General features: G+C 44.2%; 1 protein-coding gene across 3 annotated transcripts in view; it reads left to right on the top strand.

Moving 5' to 3' along the window:
• Positions 1 to 14,314, top strand: part of CTDSPL (CTD small phosphatase like) — a 404,110-nt gene that overhangs the window by 148,449 nt on the left and 241,347 nt on the right. For all 3 annotated transcript variants that reach the window (XM_069647693.1, XM_069647692.1, XM_069647694.1), the window contains one exon: positions 1,836 to 1,928. In XM_069647693.1, coding sequence (XP_069503794.1) covers positions 1,836 to 1,928 — 93 coding nt within the window. The remainder of the gene's footprint in view (positions 1 to 1,835; positions 1,929 to 14,314) is intronic.

Raw genomic sequence — 14,314 nt, 5'->3', positions numbered from 1 at the left:
CTGGGAGACGGCGGCCCCTGCCTTGGCCCCTGGATGTGCTGGGACGGTTGCTCTCCTGCTCCTCACTGTCATACTCACTGCCTGTGGGAGTAGAAGAGAGGGAAGGCATGAGTGATGCTTGGATAGCCAGCATTCATACATGGCTACGATGGCACATTCAGACAATTGTGGGTAATCAGCATTTGTGTAGGGAACGGCACGTCATTCCATACTTGGGTGGTCATTGCATGCAAATGTCGGTGTCACTCATGTTGGCCAGGTACTGTGCTGTCTAACATGCACACTGTTTACATCAACTACCCTGTGTGCCTTTGTCTGGTATGTGTCATGTACGTTACGGCCTTGCACCTGGCACTGGCTTGCGTATCACTTGCTTCGGCATGATTTACAGGGAGGATGGGGGGGTGTGGCCGACCCCATGCCGTGACTCTTTGGCCAGACGTTCGCAGTGACTTTCATAACATTTGCTTTAGCAGTATTTACTTTGGATACACACCTCCATCAGCGGATGACGTCGCGCAACATTCCATTTCTCCGACCCCTTCAATGGATTCGGCCCCTATCATGGCCGTACATGTCTCCTCCCACGGCATGAGTTTTATTGGCGAACTTGGGCCTCCTCCGGTCTCCAAGGCCTGGTTTCTGTTCGCAGAAAGGATGCTCCGCACCCTCAGCCGCAGGTCATCCCACTTTTTGCGGCAATCCTTTATGGTGCGGGGGTGTTGCCCACTGCGCTCACCTTGTGGCATACTAGTGCCCACATTTCTTTTTTTTCTGCACCGCCTCCCTCCGCATGTTGCTGCTAAAAACAGTCCCAGCATGCTTGTGTAGGGTATCGAAAAGCATTTGCAGCTCATCTGGGCTGAAAGCTCCCTTCTTTGGTGCTTTGGGCATTCCTGGGTGGTTGTTGGTACTTTCCGGTCGCTCACCAGTGTGCCAGGGGTCCTGTGTGGTGAGGATGTCAATGGATTGTGTCTTTAAAGATGGCCGCCGTGCTCCTTCCCGTTCCTGTGCGATGACGCTTTTTCCGGTTCCGCAATTTAACGGTGACCGTAAATAGCGGTGACTGCTATTAACGGTCACTGCTAATGCCGCGTTGGTCTATGGCGGTAGTGTTGTCTACGGTGCGATTCATGCCGGTAGGGGGGTTTTTGGGCCTTTTGCAGCATGGCGCTAGGTCCCTTACCGGCATGGCGCAAAGCTCGTGCCCGCAAACTCGTAATAGTGCGCTTTTAGCGGGCTACTGCCATCTCAGACACGCTATTTGCGCCATGCCGGTAAGGGATGGTACTTGCCTCCAAACTCGGAATGAGGGCCATTGTGTTTAGTTATTATCATTAGAATACTTTTCGTTCATATGTGTGAATAATGGAGTTCTTTCAGAACTGTGGATGTCATGGTCCATTTTGGTTTGATGTTTATCATATTTGAATATATTTATTGTGGTCAAAATGTGTACACACACTAACCATATTTAAATACATCTTTTAAATCAGAATTTGTGCACTTTCATTGCACATATGTAACCTCGATTGGCTGTTGGGCCATTCCTTTAATTACACATGGCACTCCATTTTTAAAGCTTTATTAGCTACTTGGGATTTGATGCCACGTGAGACCATTTTTAGGTCCTGCCCCCAAATATTGCATCACAAAGCATTAGAGCCCCACTCAATTTATTATCTCACTTAAATCACTGTGGAAGACTATGGATAGTGTGTGTAAAAGTTATTAGCCACATGTTCCTGGTTATCACTTGAGAAAGATCCTCCTATAAGCATCATGCTGCCCTTGTATGCCATTTTTCGGTTATTAACCGTTGAACTTTGTTACAGGTTTATGTTCTGAAACGGCCGCACGTGGATGAGTTTCTCCAGAAGATGGGGGAGCTCTATGAATGTGTGCTCTTCACAGCCAGCCTAGCTAAGGTTTGTTACTTTACATATACAGACCTATTGATGTTGAGCTACTCTCCAGGTTACATGTTACTATGCATTCTCCTCAGTTGTTACTGTCTTACGATGTCTTCCTTTTCTTCTTGCCTCTGTCTCCTATTGTGTTGGTAAGTGTTTCATTGAGGACTGCATCACATATGGGCTATGTTCATAATGTGACCTCCATTCCGTTTGTCTGTCTTTCTATCCGTAGGAAAGGATTTCCAGTTATTATGGTTATATTGAGCAAAGAAAACAAAACAAGGGCGATATAAACAAGGAAAGGGCATAAAATAAATGAGCGATTCTAAACGCAGAGGTACATTCAACCAGAGCTTCGTTTTCATTGGACTCGTGGAACTAACTATTGGCTGAGGTTTCAATTCACTTTAAATTGGTGCCAGCTGGATTTCAAAGAGCTCTCACAGGATCGGCCGCTGATATTTTTGAGGCGGTTCTGTTGTAGTGGCACGGTAATTTTTTATTTTTTTTTCGATTGGATTAATGAGTGCTTGTTTTATAGCAGCGCTGTGCACGGACCAAAAATCACGTGTATAACTGCAGAAATTGTACAGTCCACTTTGCTGGATGAAATGCTCTAAAATATATTTTATTTTGTGCCCTTATTCGCTTTGGTAGGTAGTGCTAGGAAGATTGCTTCTTAACTTTAGTTCAGTATTAGATTTAGTATTTCTTGCAAAGAAAAACTTAATCAAATTGATTTTTTCAGAAAATGCCTTTGAAGATTTACCTTTTTTACTTGTGCAAGCACATTCGCTGTTAGATAATAGCTATTTTTTAACATGGACATCTCCATTTGCTAGGTTTTTCACTGTTTCTTTGTAGCATTGAAACGGATAGGCAATGGCCAGATAATCGTTGTTAAAAAGACATACTATTTTATGCTACTGTTTTTGGTGTCCCTCGGCAAGGAAGACAAGTGGTACAGTAATTGATAACCATTTCTGTAAATAACTTATTTCTGTTGAATGATGTTGAAAGCGCATATGCATTACATTTCACACTGTTTGCTCTGCCAAGTTGATAGTTACACAGTATTTGCATACCGCATTGACTCCAGTGCAAGACTGTAACGGTATGAAAGGCAAAACCAATTCGCTAACTGTAATACAGCCAGTGCTACCTGCCCCTCCTTAAAATATGTGGGGTATTCAGATCACATTTTGTTTGATCCATTTCTCGTCATGCAAGATTTCAGTATGGACTCTGCCTTCATGACGGAACAGAATTAATATATTTTTAATACAAACACAATAACGAGCTCTTAAACCCGTCACCCAATTCATTCACACTATATGGATACTCTGTTTAATGGAAGTCGTCTACATTTTTCTTATTTTATTTTGGCACTGCAGCCCCCACATATTCCTGGTTTGGATTATTTATAATGCCGTTTTACTCTTCATGTTTGTGAAACGGAAAGGCATAAATGAGAGCCTACTAGTTATTTATATAGATCTGCATACATTGCACTTTATTGCTTATTTACACAGAGATCATGTATTATGCTTGAGATCAATGGTTACATGTCGATACCATCATGTAATTCTTGTCTTGCAGTACCTGTTACCAAGGTGGGTTGTCCGAGTGGTAAAATTGGATGTTGACATTTATTTGCATATACTGCTTACCTTTTTAAATGCACTAAGCACTTTATACCTTTGCTGGTTTTCACATTAATCATTGCATTCGACACCATTGCATTGTTTTGCATATTTTGCATTCTTTGGTACTTTTTGCTTATTTGCACAAATTATGCAATTCACATCGTGAATTAGGATGTAAAAATATATCGGAGAGCATTGTGCATGACATAGTAACAGAGACTGCCGATTCCCTATATCCGCCTCCCAGGTTAATTTATTTTTTCTTTCATTGATCTACCTACTTTTACAGACAGATGGTTGAAAGGCAGTCTGCCATTAGTGTAGGACTATTTTAAACCCACCTGACATGATAGAGAGAGCTATTGCCTACAAATATATATGGAGGTAAACGTCAAGTATGTGACACATTATACCTTTTATGCAACGTGTTTGCAAGTGTATTGTTTTGCTTACGCTCGCACATACCAAGTCGCTGATTACATTTGTTTTGCAGTGCTTTCCGTTCTACTGCTATCATTAGCGTCAAGTTATTGAGAGATGCTTCTGCTAATTGAGCCATTATAAGATGTCTGAAGATACCATAGAGGCTATGGGATTCCTTTGTCTGTAACCATAGAGAGGTGATACTATAGAGAAGTCCCTTAATTGTGTTGCTTCCCTCAAATGTGCTCAAGCAGTTTGCTAACCGCGAAACGCGTCGTTGCCTGCTTTTTTTTAATATCTACGGCACTTATAATAAAGGAAATTTTGTTGCTGTGGACAACGTGGTGTTTTAATCTTGCATTCCACTGATCTGCTGCTTTTAGGGGTGGAGTCCATTCACGTACTCGGGTATGTAGTTTTTTTCAATATTTTCACTCCAAGGAAGGAGTTGGACGATGCACCCGCTAACCAAGTGAAACGCAGATAAGCGTCTCATTTTTCTTTTTTTGAGAGCTTTTTTTCTGCACTCTGATATGACCAGGCATATTATACGCTGAAAAGTGCCTAAGGCAGTGCTGTGTGCCGGACGAGCCGTGGATGAGAGATTTCCTAGCATCGGAGGGTGGAGAAACGTGTGTTAGCTACGGTAAGTCAGGCCATGCAGTCCTGGCTCCCATTTTTTGCTTTTCGTGCCCATCCATTATAGCTTAAGCACCAACCCGACATACATGGGTTTTGGTGTGTGAAGAGCGAACATTGCTTCATGTAGAGGGGACACCACGTTCCACACAATTTAGTGCGCACTTAAAATGATGTCACAAGTGGATCGAGAGAATGATCGCAGAGATCAGGCTGCCACTTGGTTAGTGAAATGCAATCTACCAACAGTATCACTAATCAAATAGGAACAGTTCAAGAGGTTCCACCAAACAATGAAGTAAAGATGTTGAGAGAGCTGGAGAAACTACAGAAGAGGGAGATTAGCAAGTGGTTGGAGGAACATTCACTTCAGAATTACATTGATGTGGGCAGAATTCCTAGGAGCGTAGGTATTCTTACCACACCCACGTTTGAAGACCAGGATCTCGCTATGCTGCAAGAATGGGGCGAATCCAGTAACACCAGTTCAGTCACTTTTTTGAACATCCTAATAAAGTATGCACATACAGACAGGCATAACATATTATCTAATATACTGGAATTAGAAGATCAATTACTGACAATCGCCCCCAGTGAAGAAGGTGAGCTCATTCGCATCAATATGGAGAAGGGTTATAAAACGTTTGAGGATGACATCAAATTGAGGAAAAGACGGAAATGCATTCAAGACAGACTATGAAAAAGGAAGGGTGCTCATTTTTGCAAGACGCTTTGACACTCTACAACAAACATTTCCTAATAACCCAATAATACCTGCGAATGTAGCACAAACAAATATATCCTCTTCTGAAATTGATACAACAGAAAGCAAGAATGAGCAGCCCCCACGCAAATTGAATGTTTTAGAAGAAATGAGATTGTTTGGCATTGTAGGCAGAAACAACAACAACAAAAAGACAAGAGTCTGTGTTTGGCAAAGTTTGAATGCAGTACCCTCTGGGAACACTACAAACAACTATGACTACAGGTATTGGCAACCCATCCTTTGGTATAAGCTTGTACTACACAGTTTTGGTAGCGTGTTGAGCAGCCAGGCTAATTTCAAGAGGGGAAAGTGAGCTGTAGTGGAGTTACACAAAGATTCACAGTTACAGGTATTCAAATAAACTCTTATACTCAAGGTTTCCTGCATAATTATTAATTTATCAGTGAGTTATAAAGCTTTCTTTAGAATGGAGCAATATACTAGTAACACACTAATCCACTACAATACTGTACACTTCAAGTTTCTGAACCAGTTAAAACCCTTTTGGGATGGCCCACAGAGACACAACATACACCCACAGGTGGCTTCAATAACTAGGGTGCTGAGGACATTAATACCTTACTGTTGGCAATCAGAATACTTTTAGAAATTGGTAAAAGGCAAAGGTTATTAGGACACAAGAGATCATAAATATTCTTAAGTAAGCAAACACTTTTAGATCCCCAAGAAGAGTCATACAATTCAATAGGCTAAGCCAAAGTCAATGGGCAAAAGTCTTGTATAGGATGAAGCACTTCTGGTAAGTAAATGGAAAAGTCTTTGCACAAGTTCTTAGGAGTCTTCACCGGGCAAACCAACAGTCCAATAGTTGCAGTAGGCGTCCTCTTCAAGCTCTTCTTCGGTTCCTTCGTCCAGTGGTCGACTCGGCCTTCCAATCCAAAAGACTTGCCTTTTATTCAATTCTCTCCCATTCACTTCAGCCTAGCTGTCACTCAACCAGCAGGGTGGCTGTCCTTGCTGGACAGTCAGCCAGCCAATCATCACAAAGTACATTTGGGTCTCTTAGGAGGCTAAGCACTGGGAGTTTCGGGCACCTCCCTGACTTCCTGTCTACCCCAGACACTCTGGAGCCAGAGGCAGGTTTCACTCCTGAAGCCCGCCAAAAGCGAAATTAACTAAGAGACCAAAACTGGTTTGGTGCACAGAGAAAATCTCTAGAAGGACCTTTCCACAAAGAACTTGTGAAAAAGACCACCAGAGTCATTTTGAAAAAGATGGCTCCCGCGGTTTTACTGGAGCCGCGAAGTGGTAAAGACATATCATAGAAGTTCAAACGAAACCACTGCCACCAGCCATTCAGTGAGGAAAGGGTAACATAAAAATGTTACATGAGAAGCTAGACAAAGGGGATACTAAGTAACCCCCCAAGCACTCTATTCTAAGATAGTGTGTGCTGGGTCTAGAAAGTTACAATGGTAAGTAAATGTCATGACTACTGTGAGGGGGCACAAGTTGTGCCACAAGAAGGCTCCCACCAGATCTCTGAGGGCCTTAAATCCACTGCAAAAGGGCTCCTGCAGCCAGACCTGGCGCCTTTGGCACCAGGCTCATATGTAGGAAAGAAGGGCTGTTCAAACTAGGTCCCATTTATGTGCATGGGCCTTTAAATCCAGCATGGAAGCACCCACACAGTCTAGTTCTAAGAACCAAGCCATGCGGTCTAGTGTTTTGGGTGTGGCAGGCCTGGAACTACTTTCCCTGGTACTACTTTACCTGGGCTGTATAAACCACACCCTGACTGTAGAACACGCTTCGTGTTATTCTGCAACCAGCAGCGTAATGCTCACCGTGCCCAGCTCCTAGTCTTCAGCATCTTCCTGTAATCCTGCAAGAACAAGATTATTCTGTCTTACCTGAGAAAACACCATCCAGCACTCAGCATCTCAACTGGGCTGCAATCTGTGGAAACCGAGAGAAGAAGAAACATCACTCAGCTCTGAGTACTAGTTTAAGGACTTCCTGTGAACCGCTACCACAGCTGCTGTTCGAACATTGCGACCTGCAATAACGAGAATGGGAAAAACAATATTAGAATGCACGCTTCCAAAACATCGAATTCCATCAGTCTTACCTGAATTTCATCGCGCTACGCCATGCTTCCATCCAGAGCACCACAGCAACATCTGCAAAGGAAAAGAGACATATTCAGGTTCGCTTTCAATATTAAACCGCACAGCGCTGTACTTAACGGATTCCGGGGGCCTGTTTTTCATCGTGCTCTCTTCCACTTGCAGCACCACAGCGGCCTGTGAGGAGAAGAAGAAGAAAACAGAGGTTAGCTTTAAAAGACAATAGAGGCGCTGTGCTTCACGCTTTCTCTTACCTAGAAAACATGCCTCTCCATCCGGCACGCCAGCATCAAGACCTTCGCACCTGAAAAGAAGGAGATAAAGACATTAACGAATTCCCACCATAACCCGAACAAAGACTTACAATTAACAAACCTACCTGCCTACCAGCAGATTCCGGGTCACAGCAGGCCTGGGCCCAAGGAAGGCGTACTGCACCAGTGAAGCAACTTGGGCAGCTCGCCAACAAACGTGTAGCGTCCCTGGACAATAAACGCAGGACGGATCGCTCACCCTACAAATAACTAAGATTCATTATTCAGCACTGGGCAACTACGCATCCAGGGTTCCAGATCTCAGAGCCTTCCAGACGCCCCGGGGGATATCAGGTGACCGTAACAGTAAAGTCAATTTCACTTTACTGCTCTGGGAAACAGTAGTTTATCCCAGTGAAGGTATTTAAATCTTTGGGACATCTGAAAGACTTCCCTGTGTCACTGCACTGAAAGTGCTTTGTGACACAATGTAAAAGATGATGCCTATGGAGTTTGTCAGACTCCATAACCAAAAGAAACACAGAGGTAATATTCGCATAAAAATACATGAGAGGGTGGGATTAAGGATCACTCTCTCCAGGTTAAAAAAAATCAAGTCCTCAAAATCCAGCAAAGTTGCTGGGGGTCTCTAAGGTGAAGGGAATTAGCACATTTCTGAGAATTCTCCCTAACAGGCAGAGGTCGAGGAAAAACTAGGGGACAGAGAGGAAGGAAAAAACAAGGCTGAACAACGCTTAAAGTGCCTCAAAGACGGACAATTCTGAGAGATCCACACGCTCTGAAACAAAGAAAACACAAACATAGAGATGGAGTTTCCAGAAATGTCAGTAGTTAAACTTTCCTGGCATTCTTTCACCTCTGATGAGCTCAAGGTACCAAAATTGGGTCTCAACTTCTGTCCTACAGCCCACTATGATTACGCATAATCAAGAATTGCCTTTGACAAATACATGCATAAAGTAAGACTTAAAAAAATTCACAATCCAAAGAACCTTTCCTAAGATTTACATCTGTGCCCATTGAAGACATACAGACCCTCACGGACCCAATACATCTGGAATCTGAATGCCTAACACATGAAGACATTGGTGAAGAGGATTGGAACTCTATGGACATCTACACTGACTGGCCAGTAAAAGGTAAACTTAAATCTAAATCTAGGTTTAATCCTATGTTCAACCCAGGAGGACACATGGAAGCATTCCAGGTTTTTGGTGATTAATGATTTGAAATAAATCAAGAGGAAAAAAAAATATAAAAAATCCAATTTGATCTTCCATGAACAAAGAACCTTGATGACATTATATACACTGTCTGACTGTATCATCAAACCCTCTGACAAGGGGACTATAAATTCATCATGGATCGGCATGACTATATCTCGGAGGCTGAAAGACAACTTGCAGACAGAGAATGTTAAGAAAAATTGGATGGAGATCCCTCAGAAGATATGAACATCAAACCATTCAATTTTCTAACAACATGGAAAGCTACAGGCATTCTGGATGAAGACAGAATGTGTAACTTCCTCCAACCTCGATTTCCAACTATGCACACCATCTATTTTCTGCATAAACTACATAAGAGCATGAGAAAACCACTGGGCAGACCCATTGTCACTCTTTGTGGAGCCCTACCAGAAAAACTTTCGAAGTTGGTGGATGAAACCTTAGTTTCTTTTGTGACTTCACTACCCTCATATTTGAGGGATACTAAGGACTTTCTAAACAAAATAGATGGCATACTGCAGGAATCTTCTTTTTTACTGGCAACATTAAATGTGGTTTACCTTTTTATACATCTATCAAACACACTGACGGTTTACAAGCTTATGAGCACTTCCTCAATACAAGATCCATTAACTATTTGCAACATGGGAAAATGATCTTGGAGAAGATTCATCTTTGTCTCACTAAAAATATTGTTCTGTTCAATAAGGAGTTTTATATTCAACTCTAAGGAACGGCCATGGGCACAACATTTGCCCCTTCGTATGCAAATCTGATCATGGGGTGGTGGGAAAATGTGTTCTATGGTACCCAGATAACAGCAAATAGACAAAATAGCTGTTTGGGTACGGTATATTGATGATTTATTCATCATCTGGGAAGGCATCACTGAAGAATGGTTGGACTTTGTGAACATTCTAAATGTGATTCAGTTAATTTTAAAATTCACAGAAAGCCACAACAAGACTGCTATCGTATTTTTGGATATTCCTGTTAAAGTGGAACAAGGTGAACTCACAACAGAACTTTACAGAAAACCCACAAGTTCCAGCATACCCCTACATGCCACAAGTAACCACCCCACAGCTTTGAAGTGGAGCATACCATACGGGGTGTTCGTTAGAATTCGGAGCAACTGTTCCAACATTGATAGTTGCGATACATAATGTGCTCTGATGGCAAAGAAATTTCAGAATCGTGGATACCCCAAACATTTTCTTAAAATGGCCTGCATCAAAGCCCGAGGGAAAGATCGAAACTCGCTTCTAACATCCAATCTAGTTTTGAATACGACCCAAGAAGATAAAGACACACACCTTATTTTAACTTATGGCAACGGGTCGAACCACATTCGACCGGATAATCAACAAACATTGGCATGTGCTTAAACTCGAACATTTAAACAATATTTTGGTTGACCAGATTTATATCACTTTTCGCAAATCCACGTCATTAAAAGACAGCCTGGTGTCAAGTTATATGTACCCCATTGTGAACATTCAGGCTGAATCTGGGCTGAGCAGAAGCATTCCAGGCTTTCACAAATGCATGAAATGCAAAGCATGCCAGTATGCCACTAACGCCACAAGTTACTGTCATCCAGTTTTGGCTACTAACATCAAGATTAGGTCTAGGATCACCTGCAACAATGTTTATGCCGTCTACGTACTTGTCCTTACAGCAAATGGTATGTTGGAAGCACCATTGGAAAACACGAGTGCTCCAACACATACGTCCAATCAAGTATGCTGATCCCACATATCCCAAGGCAGTACATTTTAAAACAGTTCATGCTGGTAAACTGGATGGCTTTGCATTTTTTGGCATATACTCGGTTTCAGAACTTCTCAGAGGAGGAAATCGAGAACTCCTACTGAGACTATTGTATGTATTCTAGATCTGGAAACAAAAAGACCCAGCGGGCCCAACCTGGATGAGGGACTTTATACTTTTCTTGGCACTTGAAGAATCTTCATTACCCACATCTCTCTTATATCGGTGTTATTTGGGTCTTTGAATTGGTCAACCATCTAAGTATGGTCACTGGTGTTCAATATGGTTGCCCCTGCTCATTTGATAGTTTTCTTTCTCCTTCTGTTTCTTCTTTCTCTCTCATACTCCGCCTTCGGGTTCAATAATTTTTTGTCACGTTAGTTATTTTGCATTTTCCGTTATCTATTTTCAGTTTATATATGCATATATTGTATTCAGTGAACAAACTTTGTTGAAGGATGTTATGGTTACAAGTAAAACTGAAAAAACCAAGAAATTTGCCAGTTATGTTAAGCTATTCAACCATAACTCACACCACTGCCGTGCACTGCTAACACGAACATTAACACCCAGGACATCAGAGATGGCGTCACAAATGACATCCCAGACCTGGGGTGCTTGTTTTTGTTCAGTGTCAGTATTAATTTTAAGCAGAGGACTTCATGTGGTTATACTACATTGAAACCGTGATGCACATACTATAAAGGTACTGTGCTTCTAGAGCTTGACCGTGTGCTATATTCTGAAGTTATTTTCCCTAGGCTTTACCCTGAGGCCATAATGCACATAAATAGAACAAGAAGCAGGTCCCATGCAGATAATACATTTCTCAAGAATGTGATGTGCTTCGACCTATCACTGTACATACCATTTTAAGAGTTCTTAAGTTCTACCATCCATACTGCAATTATTGTTTCTCTTTATACAATATTTGATTGCTGTATTCCCAAAAAAAGTCACTACAAAGTTTCTTTTTCAATGAGTACCTTTTATGTGACATGGAGTAGTTCATTACAAGGCTACTCAACACCTTTTGATATGTTGTAAATAAGACTGTAAGCGGAACTGCTTATACTAAAGTTCCATTTGCATTGTTACGCGGTAGTAATGTAATTTGTGATGTAATTTGTGACATCATCTTTGATGTCCTGGGTATTAGTGTTAGCAGTGCATGGCGTTGGCGTGAGCTATGGTTGAATAAATTACCATAACTACAGAATTTCTTTTGTTTTTCGGTTTTACTTGTAACCCTAACGTGCCTTTTTAAAAACGTTTTTCACTGAATTTCATAGGTTTTTATGAGTGAAAATGTTTCAAGTTTCATCACTGTCTATAAGCTAATAATAATTCCTCTTTTAATATATGTGAAAGAACTACAAACCTCCTTTAACAAACATATATTTTGCAACGCATACTGATGTGTGTCGTTATCCGGAGCGCATGCTGGGGATGCAGTCATGATTGAATTGCCTATGGCATGAGGGCTCGACCATTACCCCAGCCCCAATGGCTGGGGGACACACCTCATGCAGGCCTCCCTGGGCCTCCTCCTAACGGCTGTGTGAGGTTCACCCCACCTCCATTTGGTGTGAGGGGGGAAAGGGCCACCCCAAAAGGTGGGGCAGGACCCCCAATAGATGGGGCAGTAGGGTTTGGGCACCCTGGGGGCAGATAGCCACACTAATGTGGCCATCTGCACCAAGTAAAGTTGGGTAAACAAAAAACAAAATACAAATTCATAGGCTGCTTTTTAGGGGGGCTGAGGGCCACCCTAAATTGGCAGCGAATGATGTACCGCAACGGGGGGTGGCCCTCAACCCCCCCACCCCAAATGGAGGGCCTCACCTCATGCAACCCTCCCTGAGGGCTGATATCTGCTCCTAGGAAGGGGCATATGACCCCAGGGAGGGATGCAAGAGGTGGGGCCCCCCCGATCTTCCGCCAGGGAGGGTTGCATGAGGTGGGGCCCTCCATTTGGGGTCGGGGAGGGCTGAGGGCCACCCCCCGTTGCAGTACATCATTCGCTGCCAATTTAGGGTGCCCCTCAGCCCGCCCTAAAAGGCAGCCTATGAATTTGTATTTTGTTTTTTGTTTACCCAACTTTGCTTGGTGCAGATGGCCACATTAGTGTGGCTATCTGCCACCAGGGTGCCCAAACCCTACTGCCCCATCTATTGGGGGTCCTGCCCCACATTTTGGGGTGCCCCCCCCCAAATGGGTGGCAGGGACACCTCATGCAGGCCTCCCCAGGCCTCCTACAAACGGCTGCGTGAGGTACACCCCCCTTCCATTTGGGGTGGTGGGGGGGAGGGCCACCACAAAAGGTGGGGCAGGACCCCCAATAGATGGGGCAGTAGGGTTTGGGCACCCTGAGGGCAGATTGCCACACTAATGTGGCCATCTGCACCAAGCGAAGTTGGGTAAACAAAAAAAATAATACAAATTCATAGGCTGCCTTTTAGGGGGGGCTGAGGGCACCCTAAATTGGCAGCGAATGATGTACTGCAACGGAGGGTGGCCCTCAGCCCCCCCCACCCCAAATGGAGGGCCCCACCTCATGCAACCCTCCCTGGGGGCCCCCCTTCCTGGCAGCAGATAGGGGGGCCCCACCTCTTGGATCCCTCCCTGGGGTCAGATGCCCCTTCCCAGAATCGCGCGCCCAGCGCCCGATCCGTGACCAGCAATGCTCATATGTGGTGTCCTTGGAAAGGGGAGAAAGTCCCCTTTCCAGGGACACCACTTTTTGATCAATCCCTGGTGGTCCAGTGGGACCCAAACCCCCTCCCACCTCCCCTCGATTTGTTTTTGCTTTTTTTTTTATTTTCACCCCTGGGGGCAGTGATTATCTGCCCCCAGGGGTCTCTGGCGCTGTGGCCCCATGCCTTGGGGCCACTGTGGGAGGGGGGCCGCTTACCTAGTAAGCAGCTCCCTCCCCCTGCGTCACAAACAGATCTGCGTTGATCCGCTGGCATTGCTGCCCGCGGATCGCGCGCCCTGCGCCCGATCTGCGGGCAGCAATGCCTCATATGTGGTGTCCTTGCAAAGGGGAGAAAGTCCCCTTTCCAGGGACACCACTTTTGTTCCATCCCTGGTGGTCCAGTGGGCCCCAGGGCCCCAAAACCCCTCCCACCTCCCTCAATCCCTCGATTTTTAAAATGTTTTTAAATTCTTTTATTTCACCCCTGGGGGCAGTGATCATCTGCCCCCAGGGGTCCCTGGCGCTGTGGCCATATGCTTTGGGGCCACGGGGGATGGGGGCTGCTTACCTAGTAAGCAGCCCCCCCCCGCGTCACAAACGGATCTTCATTTGATCCGTGACATTGCTGCCCGCGGATCGAGGCGCCCTGCGTCCTTGGCACTTAAAGGGTTAATTGACCAAGCATCAGGTGCGTACAATATCCGTGAACGTCACGCAGCTCTGTGATTAGTACAGAGGCGACTGCGGACTCCGAATCGGGATGTGAGTCCGTGGACCAGACCCAGATATCGCACTTTTTTTTTTTTACCTACTTTTTTGCCATTTTAAAATAAACTACTGGATGGATTTACACCGGAAT

This window comes from Ambystoma mexicanum, chromosome 2q (genome assembly GCF_040938575.1).
Source record: "Ambystoma mexicanum isolate Mex_15411 chromosome 2q, UKY_AmexF1_1, whole genome shotgun sequence".
Taxonomy (NCBI): Eukaryota; Metazoa; Chordata; class Amphibia; order Caudata; family Ambystomatidae; genus Ambystoma; species Ambystoma mexicanum.
Note: the sequence above shows the minus strand (reverse complement) of the source record. Positions and strands in the feature narration are given on the sequence as shown.